Consider the following 26,006-nt stretch of genomic DNA (forward strand, 5'->3'; position numbering starts at 1 on the left):
GACTGAGGGGATGACCAGGTCTGTGAGTGTACATGTTCCTCATCTGCGCTGTGCGTGGGGACAGGGACCCTCTTGGTCCTGCCGAGCACTACATGCCCAGTGCACCACCCAGCACATGGAATGTTCTTTCTGCTCTTTCTAAACCCAGTCTCTCACTGGCTCTTGATCATACCTTCACCTGTGGTCATTAGGGTTTCACGTGAGTCAGTCTCATCTTCCCCCAGACGGACCATAAGCCCAGGAAAGAGGGTGTCTTATGAACCTCTGTTTTGTTGTCCACCCCAAACACAGTGGCCTGTGTGGTACAGAGCACAGAATGCATGTGCAATAAAAGCATACCAATGCTGAACTCGCATCAAGCTGGGGAAACAGGAGGCTTCGGTTTTCAAACCAAGGCCTCTGCCTTCTCTTCTGCACCAACAGCTGGACAGCACAGTGACCATTCCCTCAACCATGCGGTTTCACCTTCTCATTTTTGAACTGGGACTTCCTCACACAGATTTCAGCGGTCCTCATTTGTATTCATGTTCCTGGCTGAGATAAGAAGCACTTCCTTTCTTCAGCTTAATAGCTATCTTCCAACCACTGCCCTTCTCTCTCTGCTGTTAGAGGGACATCTCTGACTTCTTATTTTAAAGTTAATTGCTGCTTTCAGCCAGCGATGCTGACCCCTCCTGGCCTCTCCCGGGCTCCCGGGCTGCTCCACCAAGTCCTGCTGGGCTTGTCTTCCTCCTTCTGGCCTTCACCCTCATCCCAAACTGCTAAACTGCACCTCATTTCTTCAGAAGGATGCATGGAAAATAAAATTTCTGAGTTCTTCCATGTCCCAAAATTATTTTGCCTGCATGCTTGGTTGATCATTTGGCTGCATACAGAATTCTGTAATTATCTCAATTTTTTTGCCAGGGTCAGTTTTCCTGTTTGTTTTTCTTGGTCTTTTCTCATTCTTGCTGCTGGTTTTCTTCAGGGAGCTGATGATCTCTGGCTGACCACTTGTATTTGAGAATGAGGCACAGATGGCCAAGTGACGGGCCACTTTGGATGCAGGGTGGCAGGCTTCCATTCGGGCTGGGTAGGAGGGAAGCTGGGCTCTGCCCTTAGTCCCAGAGGGTGGGCACTGCGCTTGAACACTGGGGTCCCTTCCCTGCTCCAGCTGTCCTTGAACAGCTTATCACATGACTTTGGGGAAAAGCTTGAAGATAATTCCCTAAGAGCTCGTCAAGCTCCAAGTTCCAGGCCAGGCATGGTCACCAACCGTGACTCACTGTTTTCAGCCAACTCTTCGCTTCCACCCTCCATTCCCAAGTCCTAGACTTCCTCAAGCTTCTTGCTTTCTCTTTGGTTGTGACTCTCCATCTGTTTCAGCTTTGGCCTCTGTTCCTTCAGTAAAACTTCCATCCACTTCTGCCTTCTTGTCAAAGGATGGCCTCTACTTCTCTTCACCACCATGGTGCATGCTATGCTGCCTTAACCATTGGGTTACTAGAGTCCTGGGATGGAAGAGGGGTGACCATGTGGCTTAGTCTACAGGCTTAATCTGAAAGTTGCTATGGGAGGTTAATCAGGTGAAAGGGATGCAGGGTATGACATCAGAGGTATAAGCACTGCTTTGGGTAAAGGTCCAGTACCAATAATCACACACTTCAGGGTGTCAGCTGAAGGGTGAAAAGCAGCAACCAGGTGGGCATATTGAAACACAGACCTACCTATACATAAACACCCAGTAGAGCTTCCTGCAAGGAGATCCACCCAGTCCATCCTAAAGGAAATCAGTCCTGAATATTCATTGGAAGGACTGATGCTGAAGCTGAAACTCCAATACTTTGGCCACCTGATAAGAACTGACCCATTGGAAAAGACCTGATTCTGGGCAAGATTGAAGGCAGGAGGAGAAGGGGATGACAGAGGATGAGATGTTTGGATGGCATCACTGACTCAATGGGAATGAGTTTGAGCAAGTTCCGGGAGCTGGTGATGGAAGGGGAAGCCTGGTGTGTTGCAGTCCATGGGGTTGCCAAGAGTTGGACACAGCTGAATAACTGAACTGAACTCAACTGAGAGCTTCCTGCATGCTTGTGACCCCTTCTTTACACGAGGAGACTCTGAAGTTAGAGTCTCTTATAAATCTCCTAAATCCCATCAGTAATTCTACTTGCCTAATAGAAAACCACTGTACCCAAAATAAGAGATAAATAAATTCTGGACATTGAAAACGGTCCATTGAAATGAGCTCCAGGTTCCAGAATCACTTAAGTCCTTAAGAGCCAGGGACCCACCCAGTCTTCTTTTTTTCCTTTGTGAAATGCAATCAGAGACTGTCTGTCCTTCAAGATAGCTCTTTGGAGAACACAGATTATCAGACACCATCCCTTCACTGAAGAAGCTTACAGGCCCTGAAGGTGTTTTGCTGTTTGTCAAACAAGGGATCCATACATGAGCTAGGGTCCCAAGGAAATGTGACTGCAATTAGAGTTCATTGGCTGCAAGTGTACATAAGCTGATGAAGCCAAACACATCTGGTCCCAGACGTGTTCAGCTGTTTGACTCACCCCTTACTGGTCAGCAGCTTTGAGGCAAGTTGCACATTAGAGGCATATTAACTTGATTTCTTTGCTTCTGGAGGCCAACAGGAGGAATCATTAATGACGGGACTCCTGATTTATAGGGACTTGCTGAAAAATAGACAATGTTTGTGTTTCTTCTCCCAACTCACTCCCACTTTTATGAGTGCTGTTAAGTTTCACTTTAGCATGTTAAGTAATTTGTGACTCAATGAAATGAAACTCAACTTGGTCCTCATAAAACAGAGTAAAATGGTATTTCCATGTTTCATGTTATGGTTTGAATCAGCCTGCTATTTGGAGCTCAGTGGAATCTTCTCAAAAGGCCATTTTGGAGCCTCTTGTCCCTGCCGTTCCCCACCAACTAGTCACCATGCTTCTCAGAATTTCCCAGAACTCCTTCCGCTACCCTAAAATAGCAAAATTTACAGCTGCAGAGAACAGCAGGAAAAGCTAGCAAGTTAACCACAGCAACATTTCCGTAGTGCTGTCTTACATAAAGTATGGAAGATTTCTACCTTTTATCCACTGTAATTAGGTGATGGCATCGATGAACAGGTCAGACCCTCTGCTCACAAACCCCCTGAGGTTTCTTTTTATTAATAATTCTCTTCTCTTTAAGCAACATTCCTTGCCTGACTCATTTACAAGCACCACAGAAATCCAGAACTTTCCACCTTGGCAATCACTATAACTAAGCATAAATACTATATTTGTATTTAATTTCTTACAGTCTTACTTAAACATGCTCAATAGTATTATAAAATTTCATTAACTCTGACATTACTAATTTGAATTTCTGTGTGTATTGAGTTAACCATGGGTGAAAGTTAACCTTCACAGATTCCCTCTGAAGAATGAGCACTATTAGAAAAATTACAGATGGGATTTAACTTCCTTCAGAAAGCCAGTTTCTCTCATGAGGTGCTTGCTGGTAGGTGCTGGTGCCACCCGCCAGGACAGTGGCCTTCTGCTAGGACTGGTGGGCTGCCTGGAGGCAGTGGGTCACTGGGGGGCATCCACGTAGAGGTGATGGTACTTCCAAGAATAGGCACGGGTCTCCCCACTGTCAGGGCGAGGCTCCAAGGATCATGAACCCCATCCACTGTAGTGCACTGTGAAAGGGGCCACTGTCTGAGCCTCTGCGCTCCCCAGTGCCCCTGCCTGGAGGGGCTGTGCTGGTTAGCACCAGTCTCAGTGCAGGGTGAGTAAATATAATGATGGAGATGGTGGAAGAGCCATGTGAGATGGACTTGGAGGTGGTAACGGGATAGAGGTGGGAACAGAAAGGCAAGTGTTCACATGGCATCCCGGTCACACTCAAGTGCAGGCCAGGCTCTGGCTCAATGGTACACTGATGACCAGACTTAAAGCTATTCGAATACCTTAGATGGCCTCATGAGTGCCCAGCTGTACTCACGAAAGGGCTGAGAGTTTTGCTGTCATGGCATAGGGGAGCCTCTCTAATTGAAAAGGCTGCAATAAGAACTAAAGCCGTGGAAAGGTCACACTGGCACTCATTGCCGAGAGCTGAAATCATGAATGGCCATTTAACATGGACTCCACTGGCCAGAAAATGTCAGGATGCCTAGAATTGTTTCCACGTTGGTAAGAACACTGCAGAAAATGCTGCTGAGAGGCTGGAGGTGGCTCAGCTGGTGCTGCTTTAAAGAACACACGTGCTTTTAACTTGGGATATGTTTGCTAAAGGAACATACGTACTTGGGCCGCACTGTGACCCCTGCAAGTGTATGTTATAATTTAGGACGGAAACAAGTTAGCAGGTTTACCGAGAAGCAGAACCATCAGCAATTTCTCATTTCAATGATAATGATAAGATCGGGTTCACACTGCCCGAGGCTCTGTACATTCTTTGCCACAACATGGCAGCCCCGAGGGCCCATCACCCCTCCTTCCCTGGGAAGGTGCCTGGCCAAGGCTCTTGGGCACCAAGTGTCTATCGCCCCCCACATATTCATACTTGATAACAAAGCCACGCAGTGCCAAAGGAATCTGGACATTGTCAAGTTTTTCCCTGAAAAATTCCAGTCTTAGACTAGTTTGGACTTTGCAAGGGGAAAAAAGTCCACTACAGTTAAAATGATTGGCATCCTCTCTCCTTCCTCTTTTTGCCTTCTTAAATGACATCTTTCATCACACTAATGAATCACAGACATCTAACACCAGGATGAGTTTGTGGATCATATTCCAGTGGGTGGAGCCCTAAAGTCAGGCATATTCACCTCCTTAGGTACCACCTGTGAAGGCATCAGCTCACTTGTACTATATCTTTGGTAGCTAAGCAAGCAAAGCTTGCCCCCAATACACATTCATATACATCCTCCAGTCCACCTAGTAGCCTACCTGCTCTTCCCTTTGTCATGATGTCCAAAGTAACTCTAAGATGTTTGCGATGACCATGTTGCCACTGCTCTTTCAGCACCTCAACTCTTGGTTGGCTCAGTCACTGCTGAGGGAGGGAGGGGTGCCAGGCTACAGGAGGCAACACCACCTGCGGGATGCCTTCTTGAGAAAGTCCACTCACCCAGGCCTCCTGAGGCCTCTGCCACCCCAAGCTCCCCCTGGAGGGAGCCTCCCCTTCAAAACCCTGCCAAGGACACAAGGAAAACACATCACCTGGCACCTGCCATGCACGCAGAGATCCGTCTCGTAGGGCCCACAGGGCGTGCCGTCCAGGACTCTATCGGCCACCAGCAGAGGGGACTCCTTCCCGAGGGGTGAGCAGTAGAGTTCACATGGCTTATCTGAGGAGGGAAAGGGGTGGACATTGACGTGGGAAGGGTCTTGGGCGCCAGGTGGGGTGCAGATGCTTGTAGGCGCAGGCCAGTCCAAGAGACAAGAAGTTGGCATGGGACTGAGGTCACAGGTACAGGGCACATGCTGCACCCACCCCTTGGAACATGTGACCCAGAAAATGGAAAAAGACCCTCCTCTGATTCGGGGGAACGACACGCAGGTGAGAGCACTGTGGGCTTTTCTTCACGTTGTTTTCTTTATCCTTTGCAAAGATACAGTATTTCTTTTTCCTTAAAGTACTAAAAACACCAGGCTGAACAAACATTTTGTAGAGCGCTAACCTCTAAGCAAGTTGAATATGTACCAAGGGTGGGCCTGGGGTGGGGAAGGGGGAGGAGGCGGCCTCCCAGCAAGGGGAGCGGCCCTGGGGTGTCTCCAGAGTAGCAGCTTTTGCTGAAGTTTTAGTGCTCCTCAGCCATTGGATAAAAGCTGCGGGGCTGTGCTATGCAGCAAGAAGGTCCTAGAAGAAATGGTATAGGAATAAGGAACAGAAGGGGACACATGAGTCTCTAGGACAACTTGTAAGAGCCATTTCCCCAGGCATGATGGAAGCCCTGATTTCTGCTGCTGCTGCTGAAACCAAATGAGCTCCCAGAACATGCCATGATCTCGCACCTTTACCTGGATTGTTCTCTCTGCCTGGAAATTCCTCCACACACTTAGCTTTCTGGAATATTTCTGGCACCCCAGAATCTACTCCAGAGCCCTCTCTTCTCATGCCACCTCTGAGTTGCAATCTCCATCTGCACTTTGCACACACCTCCATTCAGTTCAGTTCAGTCGCTCAGTCGTGTCCGACTCTTTGCGACCCCATGAATCACAGCACGCCAGGCCTCCCTGTCCATCACCAACTCCCGGAGTTCACTCAGACTCACGTCCATCGAGTCAGTGATGCCATCCAGCCATCCCATCCTCTGTCGTCCCCTTCTCCTCCTGCCCCCAATCCCTCCCAGCATCCTCCATTAGAGCCCTCAAATCCTACTGTCTGGGATTTCTTATAAGGTGAGTCCTTTTGCTATGTAAGTTTGAAGGGGGTGGATTGCAAATTACCTTTAGATTAAAGAACTGATGGAAATTGGAGCCCTTGGAGGACAGAGTCAAACTTTCATCTTTGGTCAGTCCCAGGATCTGCCTCACAGAAGGACTTGGTAAATATTTTCATCTTTCGGTATAAACTTCAGAATCAGTTCGTTGATAGCCCCAAAATAACCTGCTGGTATTTTGACCAGGATTACTTAATCTATAGATCAAACTGGAAAGAACTGGCATCTTGATATCTTTCCACTGACATGGAATATTTCCCCATTTATATAATTGTTTTATTTCATTCATCAGAGTTTTGTAGCTTTCCTCATACAGATCTTATACATATTTTGTTAGATTTAAACCTGATTGTTTCATTTTGGGGGTAGTAATGTAAAAAGCATTGTGTTTTTATTTTAAGAATTTCAGTAGTGTTCCTTTTACTTCTTGGCTGTGAGGCATGGCATGCAGGATCTTAGTTCCTTGACCAGGGATTGGACCCATGCCCCTGTAGGGGAAGCAGAGTCTTAACCATTAGACTTTCAGGGAAGTCCCTGGCATTGTGTTTTTAATTTCAAACTCCACTTGCTCATTGCTATTATATAAGGAAGTGACTGAGTTTTGTACATGTTGTATCCTGCAACCTTGTTATAATCCAGGAAGTTTTTGTTTTCTGTTGACTCTTTTGGATATTCTATAGATTATTATGCCATCTGCAAACAAAGATAGTTTTCTTTTTCCCCAATCTGTGGACCTTTTACTTCCTTTCTTGTCTTATTGCATTAGCTAGGACGTCCAGTAAGCTAGGACTTACATTGTTATAAGGAAGTGAAGTAACAATGCTTCATTTAATAAATGTGGATGGAGGACCTCTCTCACACAAGGCACTGTTTGAAGTAGGGAAAAGAGGACTTAAAAAAATAATAATACGAATGGATTTTGTTCTTTTGTAGGTAATTGAGAAAGATAAATGTACCATTTTCTCTCTCTCAGTCACCCAATTCTAATGCAGTTTCTATGATTATTTTTCAAAAGAACTTCCAGAGAGAGAAACACCAACATCTTTGCGTTGTTTCTGCCAAGTCTTTTATCTCCACTATGAGCCTTCCCCAGGAGGGCCTTCTGGTGGCCTCAGATAAACAAAGGCAGGGGTAAAACAAAAGGCTTCTGGAGCTGACACGGCCTCAGTTTAGACTTTGGCATCCTAGCTGGAGAGGTCTGGTCAGAGCAGACATGTTGCCTCGCCCAGGCTCACTTTTCTGATTCAGTGGCATTCACTAAACTGCCACTGTGTTCAACAGCTTTTCATTGAGCTCTCCATGTAGTGCTACTGACCAACATGTCCCCTGGGAATCTTGTCTTAGAACACTAGAAAGAAGCTATAGGGGTAGAGTGCACATGTTCAACTTGGCTGTTCCAGTTAGTTGTGGGGGGAAAAATCAACTGTGAAGGGTAGTTTCCCAAGTAAGCAAAGTAACAGTGCTTCATTTAATAAATGTGGATGGAGGACCTCTCACACAAGGCGCTGTTATAGCACTGCTTGGGAAAGAAAGATGAATCATGCATGCTTTTCAAGGCCCTGGTAGTTGGTCTTGTGGACAAATAAATAGCAAACTCCTGATGAGGCAGACAGTGAAAATACTCATAGGTCTGATCTGAGCTGTCAGAGGACAGGCATACTGGAAAGAATGCTCCATTCCCCCAGGTGGCAGGCTGAGGTCAGCTGTCCCTCCATTTAGATGGAATAACCCAAGATGATGGTTGCCAGGAGCCAGCACGGGAGATCCCACCCATGACAAGGTCATGCAGAGGAGACCTGACAGGCAAGGTGGATCAGGACTCGAGGGACTCCCTGGACCCGCTTGAGCATCTACCCTGAAACCAAAATCTATCTGTCTACTGTTTACTATATTATGCTTTTCACCAACTCTTCTGACATTAACAGGGGGCTATCCCCGACCACCTTCCTCTGAAGAAAATCAACTTAGGGCTCTAGTTAATAGGTCTCCTGGGCTTGAAAGGAGTATTTTAACGTTAACCCCTCTGTTACCATTTTAGCTTGCTTGGCAGGTTTATCCATACTCTTGCAACTAATGCACACAATTGTTCACAACACCCCAAGCATAACCTTCGAGCAATAAAAGAGCTTTATTAGAATAATACTGTATTGTTGAGCCAATGTTTGCTACCGAGTTTTCTTGTTCTTTACCCAATGTGCGCCTGGGAGTGCATAGCTAGTATAGTTGGTATGCAAGAAAAACAAGCAGTAGCCTTGGCATTAGCAGCATAAGACCCTTGAGTTAATAAGCTCTTTCTTTGTTGTAACCCACTGCACCTTTGCTCCATAAGAATGTAGCTCTGTTTCCTGAGGGGGACTGCAGACTGGAAAGATAAAGGGAAAGCAGGTTTTCTGGTTGACCAACCTTTATCAAGAAAGAGTTACAAAATGTTAACAGGCCACAGGGCCAGAAGATGATGTACATAACATAAGACCCTTGTTTATGAAAAGCTATGCAGAAAATGTCCTGGTTTTGATAAAGGTAAAACTGATGTAATGTTGAGCTGACTCTGCATGACTTTGTAACTTTCACTTCTGGAAATGTGTAACTCAGGGTATAAAAGCCCCTTTTGAAAATAGGGCTGCAGACCCCATTCCACCTAAGCTGGGTCTCCCCATGTCATTCTTTCTTTCTCTCTCTCTCTCTCTTTTTCAGGCTTATTCCCTGGAGCACAGAGGCTCTCTGAGTTCAATTTTTTGCCAGGGCTTCTAAGACCCAATCGAGGAGGCGCTCTGCATCTCCACTCTGGAGAGAAGGCGCTCTGCGTCTTTGCTCCATCGAGAGGGCACCTGTGGCCTCTGTGAACAGAGCAAGTCCTGTGTCAGGGACTTTATTGGCTTTCTGTGTAGACCAAGGAATATCAGCCTCTTTTTCTCTCCTTTACTTTCTCTCTCGCTGATGCTGTCCATCCTGAGGATCCTGGATCCTGCTGGGGCTGGACTCCGGCAGATGGTCAGTGAAAGAACTATGGGAGACTGAAATGTAAACTGAGATCAAGTTCTGAGAGGCTAATTCGACAAGAATTTTGGGGTGCTCTTTGGGACCCTGAGGTTTCCTGTGAGCATGTCAGGGAGCCACTGGGAGAGGGGCAACACAGAGCCCCAATCTTGAATGGATGGATATACCTTCTCCACATATTAGGCTTCCTCTAGTGTTTCATTGACCCACTCCAGTGTTCTTGCCTGGAGAGTCCCAGGGATGGGGGAGCCTGTTGGGCTGCCGTCTATGGGGTTGCACAGAGTCAGACATGACTGAAGCAACTTAGCAGCAGCAGTGTTTCATTGTATGGATGGATCCCTTGGCCAAAGCAGTTTCAAAATGAAGGATTACATTTAAACTGAGGAGCTACCTCAATATCTGCAGTAACTGAGCTTTGAGGTGATTCATTCAACTACAGTAATAATGACAATGGTGATGATGATGATAAAGTCATAAATAACATTATCTGCTATGTGCCATGCAGCATGCTAAGCAGTGTTTATGCATTTCAGGAGGGTGCTGTCATCATTCCACCTTACAGCTGAGCACGTGAGGCTCAGAGAATATGTGTGGCTACCCAGAGCCCCTTGGCGGGCAGGGCCAAACCCTGGTTTATCACTGTTTTCCTTCTGAATTGAGAACTCTGGGACTCAAAGGTACCAAAGATATCATGCTGAAAACAAACCACTTTTATGAACTTCTCTGGCTTCTGAGTACGGTGATTTAGGCAGAAATGAAAATGGGATTTGGGTAGAAAAGTAGAGGCTCTTTGAGGTACGTTAGAAAGACCAGACTTGAAAGGGATGAAGATGGTCTACCCAGGTTCTTTGATGTGAACATCAGGGAAGTAGAGACTCTGCAAATCAGGGGATCCCAACCTCAGATGGAGGGATTCTGACATGAACCCAGCAAGAAGGTATACTCAACTCTACTCCCCCACCTGCAGACACTGTCCTTCATGGCTTGGGCAGTCTGGAGAGCCTCAAGCCCCACAATAGAGCCCAGAGGTAACACTTCCTTCTCCTGCTCAGCTGAAACTCACTCCATTTGTCCATCTCTTTTTCTGAGGATTCTACTCAGAAATCAGGGCACCCCTCACCCAAAGGACACAGGATAAACTTTACAAAACTTGAGCATCTCAGAACCTCTCAAAATTCTCTGACTATTCCCCTCTGAGCTGCCCTGGCTGGGCAATTAATTTCTGATAAATAACATGAGGTGCTGGGTTTCAACTCTGGGCAGTATCAACACTCTTACATCCTCAGTTGTATGTGCTATGCTTAGTTGCTCAGTCGTGTCTGACTCTTTGTGATCCCACAGACTGTAGCTGGCCAGACTCCTCTGTCCATGGGGATTCTCCAGGTAAGAATACTGGAGTGGGTTGCCATGCCCTCCTCCAGGGGATCTTCCCTACCCAGGGACTGAACCCAGGTCTCCCACATTGCAGATTCTTTACCATCTGAGCCACCAGGGAAGCTCTCAGTTGTATACAGGGAGGTAAAAGTTTCTTAAAAATTATACAACCATGTACCCTAAGGAAAGAAGCTTGGAATATCCCTCTTGCCTGGCTGATGTGTGCCAAGATGAAATCTGGATTGAAGATGTTTGGGATCAGTTCAGTTCAGTCACTCAGTCGTGTCTGACTCTTTGTGACCCCATGGACTACAGCATGCCAGGCCTCCCTGTCCATCACCAACTCCCAGAGCTTACTCAAACTCATGTCCATTGAGTTGATGATGCCATCCAACCATCTCATCCTCTGTCGTCCCCTTCTCCTGCCCTCAATCTGTTTAGGGTGGGTCCCAGCTTTCCACTGGCTCACCTGTTGTCAGGACTTACACTTGATGGAGAAGCTGCAAACAGGGAAGGTGAGACAGGCTTGGGGGCTTGACAGCCACACCACCACATCTGCTTGGTGGAGGCTTGGAGGACTTGCCCTGGTGCTCTAGGGCCAGGATGGTGAAGAGGACACTTGTGGTTCTTCGTGCTTTTGTTGTTCTCTCTCTGCCAGTGGTTACAAAGTCTTACTAAGGTGGAGACTAGTTAACTTTGAGGCCATCATAGCTGCTCATCCAAGCCCTGCCTGGCCCTCTGTGAGATATCCACACTGAGGAGGCTGCTTGGCTCCCTATCTCCAAAGCTGCCCACCATGACCCACAGCCAGGCCTCAGCTGATTGGACCAGCAGCAGCCACCTGACTGCAGCTAGACCAGTCAGAGTCTTTCTCCCCACCACAGCCTCATAACCAGGCCTCAACGGGCCTCAGTTGATTGGACCAAGAATGGCCACCTGACCACAGCTACACTCATCAAAGTCTCTCTCCTGGAAAATCAGCTCTGAAAGTCAGATTAGTTCAGTTCAGTCCCCCAGTCACGTCCAACTCTTTGTGACCCCATGGACTGCAGCACGCCAGGCTGCCCTGTCCATCACCAACTCCCAGAGCCTACTCAAACTCATGTCCATGGCATCAGTGATGCCATCCAACCATCTCATCCTCTGTCATCCCCTTCTCCTCCTGCCTTCAATCTTTCCCAGCATCAGAGTCTTTTCCAATGAGTCAGCTCTTTGCATCAGGTGGCCAAAGTACTGGAGCTTCAGCTTCAGCTTCAGCTGAAATTCAGGTACAAAGGTTATTCCAATGAATATTCAAGTAGAGAGATTATATCTGCTCAAGGTTGATGGATCTCTAAGAAGTCTACACTCCCTCATCCACAATTCAGAAATCCAGAAGCTCTGAAAACTGCAGGCATTTTTTTTTTTTTTTAAACATTTACAGTAGACATAAAAGGCTACAAAACTAGCCTTGACTGACATGAGGCTGCTGGTAGTATGCAGTAACCCACTTAAAGACTGTTCCCTGGTAACCTGGAGATGTCCATGTGTCTGACTGAGAGGTGCTTCCCAGGACCCTGCTGGGTTATTAAGTAATACATGGTTGATGTCTGGTTGGTATTCTTCTAACAGCTGAAGTGCTCTGATCTCCCAACCACATCTGACCCCAAAGGATCTGGATACAGGAGGAGGACTTAATAAAAGGTGCTGTGGGCTGCCCATGAGCCTGCTCATGGACAAGCTGTGAGAAAGCCAGTCTGCAGCAGGGACAGGAAGTCATGGCTCACAAACACAAGCTGTGCTGAATACGGACAGAAAGTCCTGACATCTTCAGAGACCCTGGCCCAGAACTTTCTCCTGGCCCTGAACTTTCTCCTGGCCCTGAGGACCTGTGAGACACCTTCCATCTTTGCAACCACTCTTTTTTTTTCATTAAGCAATTCTAGCTGCCAGCTTGGTCAAGCTGGAATGAGAGAGCCCTGACCATCAGACCTTCCATCTCCTGGGAGGCTCAGATCCACAGTGGGTCCTGCCATGTTGCAGAGAGTGAGTTCAAAAAGTACCTCCACATCCAGACAGGGCCTTTGCCATGGCTTCTGACACTTCGGTGGGCACGTGGCCTGCTGGCCTGGGCAGGGAGGACTAACCTCTTGAAGGTTTCTACTTCAACGAGATTCCACGGGGTAGGCAGAAAAGGGGTGGGTTTGGCAACAGGCCACCTCATTGGATTTCTGTCTAAAGGCTTTTCCACTTAGAAATATTTTCTAAGGAGAGTCTTTGTCTTCTTTTGGAGGTGGTATGAATTTGTGGTCCTGAGCTCTCCCTTGGAAAATCTACCTCTGCAAGAATTCTTTTTTTTTTTTTTCAATAAGAGAAAAAAAAAAAAAATATATATATATATATAGCTTCCCCTTTCTTGAACTGTGCATCACTCGCCAAAGAATTCCACAGCGATAGCGATGCTATGAATGGGGCAGTCATAATGGGCTTCAGAAGAGCCCAGAGCCCAACCACAGGAATCGTTCCTCTCACGGCTGAGCTAGAATTGTGCCTTTTATAAATGGAGTTGTGAGGGGAACACTTATAATCTGTATTCTCCCCCTACCTTCTGAATTGGCCATTTATTATTTTGCTTCTATCCTTGTGAAACACTCCTTTTAAAAAAAAATGCTGGCTTCTGTTTCTATTTGAGAAGGAAAGGAAACCAAATATGTAAGAAGACGTGACAATCCCACCCCCGAGGGGGCCGTGTCAAGCTACCCCAGCAAAGCCCTGAACTTGAGGTCTTTCCTTCAAAGGCAGAGTGCTCACCGCCTTATCACATAGGGCTGCACTTTTCAGATCAAAGGCAGGGGCACTCTGGCTGTAATTATTCATTGCTTTGGCAGAAACAAAAAGTGAGTGGGTCAACACACATTCTGAACCCAGCCAGCTTCCTCAGATAGCTGTACTTGGAGGCTTCCCTGAAGGGGGCTCTGGGCAGACAACAGCCTCAGCCACTGTGATGATAAGGAACCAAGCGGCTCAGTGATCCAAAAGCGGTTACAAGGAAAACAGAAGTTTAATCTGCACTTGGAGAAATCTATGGAAAAACAGACATTTCAGTGGGATTTCTGCATTGAATAAATGAGGCAGGAAAACTGAAAACGGGAGCGAGAGACCAAGGAAAGAATAACAAGGCCGTGCGCATGGCCGAGGGGAAACGAGCGTGGGGCACGTCTGTCCAGACCTGACCTCTTCTAATTCCCGAGACGAGGGAGAGGACAGGCAAGGGACCCGAACCCATTCATCCATGAGTCTCGGGATGGGGCTGAAGGTGTGCCAACGCGCTGGAAACACGGCAGCCCCTGCCGGCACTGTCTCCCTCCCGAGTAGGGTGCCTGGGATGTCTAGAAGCCTCGAGTGTCTGCCTGCATCAGACGGATGCCGGATGCCGAGGTAAAGCTGTGAGGCTCTCGTGAGCCTCGGCCTCCAGCTGCCTGTCCCCCTTTGGAGAGCGCAGGTCTCCTCTATCCCTAGACCGCAGGGAAAGCAGAGAGTGTGAAGGCTCCATCCCCTTGGAAGTCTGCTGGTTAGGCAACAGGGCACAGCTCCCAAAGGTGGTGGTCTTTGTGAAAAAGGAAAACATCTGAAGGACTCCCCAGTGCTTTAAAATGAGCCCATCGCCAGTTGAGTTGATGTTCTCTGCGATGGTTTAGAACATCCCATGTGACTTTGAAGGAAACTAATGGGCCAGGTTGTTGGGTTAAAAGCTGTAGGTCTGAGCCCACTATTTCCTGAACTGCCTGGGCCTACCCCCGGCACAGCTATGCACACTTGAGCGTGTAACAGAGTGTAGATTTCAGAGGTTCTTCAGATGACAGTGAAGTAACCTAAGTCCTGACACAGGAACCTCATTTTCCTGCAAAATACGTCAGAGACTGTGTAAAAATCATGCCCAGATGCCTGAGGTCTTACTAAAGCTCCTCACTTGGCACTCACGAATTTTTTTTTCTTATTTGAGTACCAGAAGCCAGCTGGTTATTTGCTGAGTCAGCAGCTCCTCCAGAACTGGGGTCAGCTCCCTCCTAGCTCCTATCAGCGGCCGAAGCTACGGAATGTCACATAACCTGTAACCTCTCACCTTCCACACAGCTTGTCTTGCACATTAAATGACATGATGCCTGCAGGGCTAACTTGAGCCTGGCACGTGGTATGCTCCATAAATGGGACCATGCTGTCATCATTATAATGCACTCTTGTTTCCCAAAGATGAACAGAATCTTAAGAATGAAAAGACCCTCTAATAGGCCCCAGGATATCCTTGTGGACAATAAATAAACATCACAAATTCTACAGACATGATACTCTGCCTAGAATTTTATCAGTCTCTGGAAATGCTTGCAATGGCCCAGGGGGCAGAGTCTCTTGATTTGAGAGAAAACCGAAGGAAAGAAAGGATGACCTCTGCTTACTATTATCTTCACCAAGCTATAAACTGTCCTCGAACAAAATGAAAACAAACACAGATACAGTGAACAGGGCAGTGGTTAGCAGCGGGGGAGGGGAGAGGGGGAGGGGAGAGAGGGTCAACTGTATGGTGGTGGATGGAAACGGAACTTCTCGTGGGGAGCACGCTGCAGTGTACACACAAGCAAAAAATATGGTGTTGCACATGTGACATTTATATAATGTTATAAGCCAATGTTACTTCAATTAAAAGAAAACAAACTTTTTCACAAACACTCTACTCAAGTGCGGGGAGCGAGCTCCGCCCCTGGCAAAGGTCATGAGGAAGGAGGCTTGGCATACGCAAAGGTGGGATCAAGCCTCAGGAGTCCCCCTGGAAATTCTCGAGCATCTACCCCCAAAACCAGAGTCTGCCTATTTTCTGCTTTGTGCTTTCACCTACACCTCTGACTTTACGGGGGGCTGTCCCCCACTACCTCTCTCTAAAAAAAGAGTTAGCTTACAGCTCCAGTTAATAATTCCTGGGTGTGACAGTGTTTCAACCTACAAACTCCTTTGGAAGTCCTCTAGCCTGCCTGAATAGGTGTTTTCCGGCCACATGTGATTGTTCAGAGCCTCCCAATTGTGAGAGGCAGGAGATGTTCTAAACTGTCTAAACACAGATTCCTTTGAGTAGTTAAAAGATTGATTAGAAATTGTATTGGTGAAGGGTTTTTCACTTGTTGGGCCAATGTTTGCTGCTAAGTCTCCATATCCCTTACCTACTGTGTCCTTGGCGGTGTATTGATTGATAGAATGGGTGTATAGAAATGTAAGCAGTTGCCTCAATGTTTGTAACCTTGGACCCTTGAGTTAATTCTTTTCTTGATTGAGCCTACCTCACCTTTGCCCTATAGGAATGCAACTTTCTCCAATGCTTTTTGGAGGCTGGTGCCTGACTTTAGAATAATCACCTTTAGAGAAAAATAAGTTTCTTAAAATGTTAACAGGCCTCCTGGCCAGAAGATGATGTAAATCACCTAAACTTTTGCATATGATAAGTCTGAAAGCCTGGCTTCGATAAGGATCAGGAACTGCTGTCTTTGCATGACTCTACCCCTTCCCCCATTATCCTCTATGCACAACTTAAGATATAAAACTACCTTGGAAAATAAAGTATGCCCTTTTGTTCACCGAAATTTGGTCTCCCCACGTCGTTCTTTCTTTCACCTTCTAGCTGAACTTTTCCTCTGAGGCAGGGAAGCTCGTCAAGCCTACTAATTTTGCCTGGGCTTCTAAGATCTGACCGGGGAGGCTTTAGTGTCTCCTCTCCTTCGGGACAACGGGAGGACGCCTGTGGCCTTCGTAGGTGACGTAAATTCCCTGCTTTGGAATTTTATTCAGCCTCTTTTCTTCACTGAATTTCTTCGCTGAGCTATCCTTATTTCACCATTCTTTATATCCTTAATAAACGTTTAATTAAGTAGTTGTTTCCTGATCCTCGCCGACGCCATCCCCGCTTCAAATTCCCTGGATCATCCGGGGCTGGTCCCCGGCACTCAAGGAGTAAGAGCCAACCCAAGATGAACCAAGTAAAGAAATGCAAGAAGGCTTCGCCACTGGAAAGAGAAACAGATGCACAAACCCGCTGTCCTGCTCCTGCAGAGCTGTGTTCTCAGGGTTGGCCTGGGCCTGGCAGCACAGGGCATGAGATGGCAGGCTGCCAGCACACCCAGGCAGGAGAGATCAGGCCCACTGCCTGCCTTATGGCTGCTTTTGGGAAATCTCACCGAGCTGGGTCATCTAAGTTCAACCCATGGCTCAAGAAGCGGGTTCACAGCTGAGTCGGGCAGGACTGGGTGGATTTTGGGGGTGGGGATGCCTGTGGGTTTTCCCAGGAGGTGTTTACGGCGCTGGGGGAGGGGAGAGGGAAGCTCCCCTGAAAAGATGTGCCCTGTGCCTTTACCGTCAACCACCACTGCGGTGAGCAGGCCCTTCTTCTTGCTGCTCAGCCGGTCGTGCGTCTGGCACTGCTGGTCACGGAAGCTGGGCAGGCCCTTGGGACAGGGCAGGTTCTCGCAGACTGTGTGCTCCACACTGGCGCCCAGGCAGTGCGTGCCTCCTGGTCCTGGGCTAGAAGGAAGAGAAGGGTTCATGTTAACCAGACAGGCCGCAGAAACAGCAGGGGAGCTCATGGGTGGCTTCTCTTTCCAGGAGGGGGAGGGGCACGCAGGGTTTCCAAAGCAACACCCCCTCTCCTCTTACACACCATCTCTCAGCAATCCTGGCCCCACAATGACGACATGTTAAGTAAGCCATGAGAAAAATACATCCAAGAACTATAAATCAAGGTCATCTGGAAATAGGATACGAGATGGATCAGTTCAGCAAGATCCCAGAATTGTCTTTCATCTGAACTTAAAACTTGACCATCTGTAACACTGAAAACCCCAAGGGGAATTTTTGGCGTGTGTGGGTTTTTTTTTTTCCTTCTACAGAATGAAGACCTTTAAATGGCTGCTAGCTATAATTCAGAGGTCACTGTTTCACATTGAGTAAACAAACAGCTCTCATTTACTCTATAATGAAAAGAATCAGAACTATTAATTCACTTGTTCATGGGCTCTGGGTAGAGACCAGCCAGATCCCAGCTCTGCATCCTTTACCAGACAAGCGTGAGTCCACACATGCTCAAGATTGCAGTCTTGGGTCCTCAATGCTCTGTGCAGAGGCTGGGGTTTTAACCAACTGTGCAGACCCAGATGTGTCCTGGGGCCACGTCTACGCATGGGAAGGGCACTGGGGAGCAGCAGGACCCTGGCCCGGCTGGCTGAAGCTGGCTCTGCCCAGCTCTTCTGCGAGGCCCTGGTGTCCTCTTAGGACTCTGATGGGGGCCACCTCAATGGTCCCCTTCACTTCCACGATGCCAAGAACATCATGATGGGGTGAGACTGCCTCCCCCATTCCCCGGGCACATTTTTTACTGAAATCCAGCACAAATCACAGCTGCTCTGCTCAAGGACTTTTCACAAACTATAAAGTCCTGTTAGCAAGGTGACACTCTGACACCCTAACCATTTTATTTTGAATATTTCTTTTCCCTCTTTGCCAGTTCTTGTCTTCACACTGTAAGACCACACTGTGATCACTGCCTTATAGAAGAGATATGACAGTAGAAGATGGCAAAAGTCTTTAGGCTTTTGTGTCACAATAATCTATACCAGGAATCCACAAACTTTCTCTGCAAAGGACCAGACAGTCAATTTTTTTGGATTTATGGGCCATGCAAGTACTCAACTCTGCCACTATAGCACAAAAGCGGCCAAAGACAGTGTATAAACAAAAGGATGTGGCTGTGTGCCAATAAAACTTTATTTACAAAACCCAGTGGTGGGCCAGACTTGGCTCATAGGCCATAGCTAGCCAGCCCATGGTCTACATAAACGTGTTTGAGGAAACACCTGCAATAGGAGGAAAGGCGTGTTCATTCCTCCATGCCTACCTCAAACACACCAGGCAACATCTCTCCTGCCCTGAAGTGGAGGCAGCCTTGAGAGATGACATACGCTAGTGGCTCCACAGAGCATTCTGAGTTTTGATCTCAAAGGCCAGACGAGACCTTGTATTTCTTCAGGCTGACTCCCGGTACAGAGAAACGTTTGAACAGGGAACAGTAAAACCTCTCCAAGGCTTATGAGATCTGACAAGAGAGGGATCCCTTCTTCTTCTTTTTGCCCAGAGTACAAAGAAGGCAGCTAGAGCTAAGGGAGAATGACTATATGGCATGTTTAGGTAGATGAAGCCTCAGACTACCTCCCCACAAACCCTAGGCTGAAGTGTAAGTAGGTGAATGTATTTCTGTGCCACAAACCATGGTGTGGAAGGGACTTGCACTGATGAACCATGTGAAACTGCAGGAAGGACATCTTTTCTGCAACAGGTGAGCTGAACATCCCATGGCTGGGACCAGAAGGCAGAGATGCTCTAGGGTAAGAAGTTGTGGGTTGAACTGTGTCCTTTCTAAAATTCATGTGCTGCAGTCTTAACCCTCAGAGCATCAGAATACGTGAAAATAGGACCACTGCAGACGTAATTAGTTAAGATGTGGTCATACTAGAGTAGAGTGAGTTCCTACTTCAGTATGACTGGTATTATTATAAAAAGGGGGCAATCTGGAGACAGACACCCACAAAGAGAATGCCATGTGAAGATGAAGACAGAGATCAGGATGATGTCTCTACACTCTATGGAATGCCAAAGATCGCCAGTAAACCACTAGATTCTCCCTTACTACCCTCAGAAGGAGCCAAGTCTTCCATACCTTGATCTTGGACTTCTAGCCTTCAGAACTGGGAGGATAAATGTCTGTTACTTATGCCACCAGTTAGAGGGTTGTTATAGCAGCCCTAGAGATGAATAAACCAGACATCACAGTAACCAGATGCATCAACTGAACTTAGATGCAAACTCAGGAAAAATGGAGCAAAAAACTCTTGAAGTGATTAGGAATCCAACATGGACTAGAATGGAGTTAAGAAACACAAATTAGGCTAGCTGCTAAAAAATAAAAGAAGCTACATTTTTTATATACCTTCCTTAGGGTGTGGACCAAGATTTGTACACATCATGTAATTAACTTCTGGAATTGTGATTAAGTTTCATTTTAGTTTCCTTCATCAGTTGATTTTTCCAGCTTTATGTCTGACTGACCCTCATATACCAACTACCTTTATGCCTCACAGCAGGTAGGTGGAGAGGAGATCAGATGTGATAGAAGAGAGCTCCTGGATCCCGCAGCAAGTGGGCCTGGGAGGGGGCAGCCCATGTGATACCACATGTGCCTCAGAGGGCTTCCTCTGGAATTCTGTTTATCTTGTCTCTTCTCCGTTTCTGATCTTTTCTTACAGGGAAGTCTGCTTTCAGCTCCTACCTGGCTCACTGTGCCCCATCTTCCCCACTCTCCCATCCCTAACTCTTTGCTCATCCTTAAGGCTACCTCCATTCTGTAGCCTATTTTCCTTTCCTTCTTGGAACCTCTCCTGACCCTGCTTGGGTCTCTGCTATGCTGCTTATCATTAACCTTGTGAAATGGTGAACTGAGTTCCCTTTCTCCTATTCCTCTGCAGTTTTCAGCAAAGAATCTCACACAGGCTGGTCTGTAATAAACAGTAGTTAGACTGAATTAGATTGAAGGCAGGAGGAGAAGGGGATGACAGAAGATGAGATGGTTGGATGGCATCACTAACTCAATGGACATGAGTTTGAGTAAACTCCGGGAGTTGGTGATGGACAGGGAGGCCTGGCATGTAGTCCATGGGGTCACAAGGAGTCGGACATGACTGAGCGACTGAACTGAACTGAACTGATCTATATAAATTGAACTAATTTATCTTAAAAGGACCAAAATACAAAGCAATGTCAGGGAATACAGTGGAGTAGGAAGCACCAAGAATCTATCTCTTCACCCAGACAACTGTAATTGGCAAAAACTGACTGAAATAACTATTTTGCACAGTGCTGCTTTTGATTTCTGAGGTATAAGCATAGGAGCTGGCCACCACTGTTTCAACCAATACCAGAGGGGTTTTCAATGAGCAATACATTAAAAAAAAATTCTTTATCTCCTTTTGGGAGCCAAATATTTAAGGATGAGGCTATTCAGAAGCAACTGCACATATGGGAATACTTAGAAAGCCACTAGGTATGCTCAGGGAAAGATGAAGCCTCAGAAAAGGCCAGAAAAGACCTTACACTTCTTCAGGTTGATGCCAGCACAGAGAAACTTTTCAAGAGCAAAGAAATGGCAAATCTGAGAAGAAGGAGAAAAAGATGATTTCCAGCGGTACATTATAAGATTCAAATGTCCAGTTTTCAATAAAACAGTCAAAAGTCATACAAAGGAACAGGAAACTATGGTCCATTCAAAGGAACAAAATACATTAGTAGAAACTGTATCTAAAGAAGCTCAGAGGTTGGACTTATTAGACAAAGATTATGAAATAATGGTCTTTAAGATGCTCTAAGTGCTAAAGGTATACAGACTAAGATAGAGAATGATATATGAAAAAGCAAGAATATCAATAAAGAGACAGAAATTACAAAAAGGAAACAAAAATGCTGAAATAAAAACTCTGAAGTTGAGAAGTACAGTAACTGAAATGAAAAATTTACTAGGTGGGTTCAAAAGCAGATTTGAAAGGGCGGGAGAAAAAAATCAGGAATATATATTTGTTCTATGAATTTGTCCTATGAATTGAAATATTGAGTCTAGGGAATGAAAAGAAAAAAAAATGAAGAAAGCAGAGAGGCTCTGTGGGAAATCAGAAAGGGGACAAATAAACACATTAAGGGAGTCTCAGAAGGAGAAAAAGGAGTAGAGAGATTATTTGAAGAAATAATGGCTGAAAGCTTCCCTAATTTGAAGATATGAATCTATAATTCAAATAGAATAAATTCTCTGAGATACACTATAATTAAACTGTTAAAGGACAAAAAGAGAATCTGGAAAGCAGCAAAAGAGAAGCAAGACATCACAGACAAGAGATCCTCAATAAATTACAAGTCGATTTTTAGTCAGAAACCCTGGAGGCAAGAAGTCAGTGGGTTGATACATTTAAAGTTCTCAAAGAAAAAATCTGGCAACTTAAGAGTTCTGTACCCAGCAAAACTTTAATTCAAAAATGAGGGAGAAAATTAAGATACTTGCAGATAATCAAAAGTTGAGGAAGTTTTTTTTATCATCAGACATGCCCCACAATAAACGCTTCAAGTTCAAATGAGAGGACAAGATGGTAACTCAAAGCTGTATGAACAATTAAGGCCGTATGAACAAATGAAGCTTTCAAGATGGCATGATGCTAAGCTTTGTCAGAACCAGCTTTTATGATAGAGAGATAACAGAAAAACACCTACTTCTGTTCATTGACTACACCAAAGCCTTTGACTGTGTGGATCACAACAGACTGTGGAAAATTCCTAAAGAGATGGGAACACCAGACCATCTTACCTACCTCCTGAGAATCAGTATGCAGGTCAAGAAGCAACAGTCAGAACTGGACATGGAACAACAGACTGGTTCCAAATTGGGAAAGGACTATATCAACGCTATATTGTCACCCTGCTTATTTAACTTATATGCAGAGTACATCATGCAGAATGTTGGGCTTGATGAAGCACAAGCTGGAATCAAGATTTTCAGAGGAAATATCAATAACCTCAGATATGCAAATGATACCACCCTTATGGCAGAAAGTGAAGAAGAACTAAAGAGCCTCTTGATGAAGGTGAAAGAGGAGAGTGAAAAAGCTAGCTTAAAATTCAACATTCAAAAAATTAAGATCATGGCATCGGATCCCATCACTTCATGGCAAATAGATGGAGAAACAATGGAAACAGTGACAGATTTTCTTTTCTTAGGCTCCAAAATCACTGCAGATGGTGACTGCAGCCATGAAATTAAAAGACGCTTTCTCCTTGGAAGAAAAGCTATGGCAAACCTAGAAGTGAGAGTGAAAGTCACTCAGTTGTGTCTGACTCTTTGCAACCCCTATACAGTTCATGGAATTCTCCAGGCCAGGATACTGAAGTGGGTAGCCTTTCCCTTCTCTAGGGGATCTTTCCAACCCAGGGATTGAACCCAGGTCTCCTGCAGGTGGATTCTTTACCAGCTGAGCCATAAGGGAAGCCCCAGACAAACCTAGACAGTGTATTTAAAAGCAGAGACATTACTTTGCTGACAAAAGTCCATCTAGTCAAAGCTATGGTTTTTCCAGTAGTCATGTATGGATGTGAGAGTTAGACAATAAAGAAGGCTGAGCTCTGAAGAATTGCTGCTTTTGAACTGTGGTGTTGGAGAAGACTCTTAAGAATCCCTATGATTACAAGGAAATCCAACCAGTCCATCGTAAAGGAAATCAGTCCTGAATATTCACTGGAAGGATTGATGCTGAAGCTATAGCTCCAATACATCGGCCACCTGATGAGAAGAGCTGACTCATTAGAAAAGACCCTGATGCTGGGAAAGATTGAGGGCAGGAAGAGAAGAGGACATCAGAGGATGAGATGGCTGGATGGCATCACTGACTCACTGGACATGAGCTTGAGCAAGCTCTGAGAGATGCTGAAGGACAGGGATGCCTGACATGCTGCAGTACATGGGGTTGCAAAGAGTCATACATGACTGAGCAACTGAACAACAGCAACGCACTAGAGGAGGGACAGGCTTTGTCTCTGACTCTGGTATGTGATTTCTCCCAGCAGGCTCCTATTGGCCCATGATGCCCACCTCCCTCTAGGCAGCTTCCAAGCACGCCACACTTTGGGAAAATTCTAGTCTGGTATCACATGCAGTTTCACCTTTGGGCAGTTTTCTCTGACATCCCTAAGTATGGCTTTCCAGAGAGTTCTACCAGTGCAGCACCTCTGCAAACCTCTCCCTCATCCAGTGGGCCCTGGGTGTATGCTCTCCAACAGGTCCAAGGAATTTCAGCCCTGGATGTGTATGTGAAGGGGGCACCCTCATCCACACTTGTTCTGCCCTTGGGTGCCCTGCCTCAGACCTGAAGATAGAGGCTGCTTCCTGTATCTACTCTTCCTGTGTTTTTAGAGTTCTTTGCCTCTTAGCAGCTAATTTCCCCTATATTCCAACCACCTGTTATAGTTAATGCTTTTTTACATTAAGCTTTTCCTGTTCAAAAAAATGACTAAAAGTTTGTTTTTTTCAGTCTTCCCTCTGGTCACTGTTTTGAACAGCATGGGAAAAGGAAGAAGCAATCCACAAGCGGCACGACCTGCTCCCCACATCATCCGAGTTTTGGCAGGTTGATCTGTGGCAGGACTCTGCGCTCAGCTGACTCACTCTTTAAGATGGTGCCAATAATACAGGCCATCTGAGTGTTACTGCGACACCAGTGAGGGCTTCCTGGGTACACAGTGGTGCTGAGACCCCGAAAGGAGGGTCATCAGGGGGGCCAACGTATTAGAGCTACAGCTTCAGCATCAGTCCTTCCAATGAATATTCAGGACTGATTTCCTTTAGGATGGACTGGTTGGATTTCCTTGTAATCGAAGGGATTCTTAAGAGTCTTCTCCAACACCACAGTTCAAAAGCAGCAATTCTTCAGCACTCAGATGCAGGAGAATCTTTGTGGAGGGTGGGCATGTCTGATGAGAAGGTCCACAGTAGCTTATGAACAGAAGTTCTGGGACAGGACTTGAAGGAGGGACCAGCTTTACCAAGGAAGTCACATGGGTAAGTGGACCACATTTGAGTTGCATGGGCCTTCAGGAGATGCTGTAGAGACCTGTAAACACAGGCAGAAGAGATAACCCTCCCAAAGTCTGAGGAGCAGAGGGCCGGGGTTCTCATTTACCCTGAGTCATGCACTGTAGATAAAATTAAAAGCACCGAGGAAGGCTAAAACAATAGAAACCAAGCTGGACATGGCTAAAATGGAGGATGGTGAACACGGTCGGATTTGTGGTAGAACAGTCATCTGTCCTCAGTCTTTCCCACAGGAGCTGGAAGGGCCAGAAGGCTCCATGAAGACTCATGTATATTGAAGGGGAGGCAGCGGCAATTGAAATCTCATCCTTGAGGACAGAGGTAAGGCCAGAGGCACTTTCGCATCAACTGTGATCACGTGCTAATATGCTGGAGGGCACACCCTCTGCCTGCTCTTGATACTCATTACCTCGTTAAGTTGGCAGAAAGAATCAGATGGGGGGGTCCTGACTGCATCCTTCAGATGAGGAAATCGAAGCTCCAATGTATTCAACAACTTCTCAGCAGGGAAGTAAGAGGTGGAGATAAGAAAGTGTGACTCACAAGTGCTCCTGGTTGCAGCAGGAGCAGGCTGTGGAAGGGGGCCACCCACTGGCCATTGTGGGGCCAGGAAGGCCAGCCTGACTCACCGAGACAGACTTTGGGGTGTGTTGGATTTTCAAGATGATTCTCCAATATCAATCCCCAATTTCTATCTGTACTCTATCAGGACTTTACAAACATAAACAAAGTAGGAATTTAGACATAAACCCAAATGACTGGAACAGGAATGGATATCCAAGTGGCAATTACAGACACACTCAGATGCTCAGCCTGACTGCTTATGAAGGAGACGCACAGGACAACCTCACTGACACACCGCTACACACGGACCAGATGGAGGCACCGGGGAGGCTGCGGGCGGGCAGAGGCCATCGCTGCTCAGGGCAGGGGGACAGCACAGCCACTCTGCAGACAGGCCCTCAGCCACTCACACGTGCACCATGAGTCAACGGACCTGCACACACACCCAGCACACGCGAGCGGGGCTGTGTTGGGAGCCACGCACTCAGGGGTAGACGCCCTTTCTGCACATCACACCATCAGAAAGACGTTTAAAACAGGGAAAAGCACAAGGCAGGGACGGTCCGGCGGGGGAAACTGGAAAGCGGGCAGAAAGGTGAGTCCTTCTGAGCTCCTGTGAGGGTGGGCCCAGCTCCTGCCAGTTGGGTCCCAAGGGCCTCAGGTAGACCCAAGGCAGAGCAAGGGAGGCCAAAGGGCTGCTCAGAGTCACAGAGGGCAGGTGTGCCCTTTCCTTGAGTGACAGACAGCATTCAAGTGGAAGGAAAAGCAAGCAGCAGCTGAGTGGAGGCAAGGTTTGGTTTTTTGCTCTGCTCGACTGAACGAAGGTAGATGAGAAGATAAAGTCACCACAGTGGCTGACACCCACTCACCACCCAGAGACACGGCAGAGTCAGCTTCGCCTCCTGGTCTTGCACCAAAAGCTCCAAGGAGCAAGCAAGGTAGGGTTTCAAAGTGCCACAG

The 26,006-nt window shown here is 46.6% G+C and overlaps 1 protein-coding gene across 6 annotated transcripts in view; it reads right to left on the minus strand.

Annotated features, from left to right (window-relative positions):
- Positions 1-26,006, minus strand: part of ADAMTS17 (ADAM metallopeptidase with thrombospondin type 1 motif 17) — a 406,696-nt gene that overhangs the window by 125,708 nt on the left and 254,982 nt on the right. For all 6 annotated transcript variants that reach the window (XM_086364865.1, XM_086364868.1, XM_086364864.1 and 3 more), the window contains exons 13-14: positions 17,166-17,332; positions 5,199-5,326 (exon numbers count right to left, since the gene is read on the minus strand). In XM_086364865.1, the coding sequence (XP_086220991.1) occupies positions 5,199-5,326; positions 17,166-17,332 (295 nt within the window). The remainder of the gene's footprint in view (positions 1-5,198; positions 5,327-17,165; positions 17,333-26,006) is intronic.

Source organism: Bos grunniens, chromosome 21 (assembly GCF_055505025.1).
Source record: "Bos grunniens cultivar Pamir isolate PY7600 chromosome 21, Bosgru_T2T1.0, whole genome shotgun sequence".
In the NCBI taxonomy this organism is placed as follows: Eukaryota; Metazoa; Chordata; class Mammalia; order Artiodactyla; family Bovidae; genus Bos; species Bos grunniens.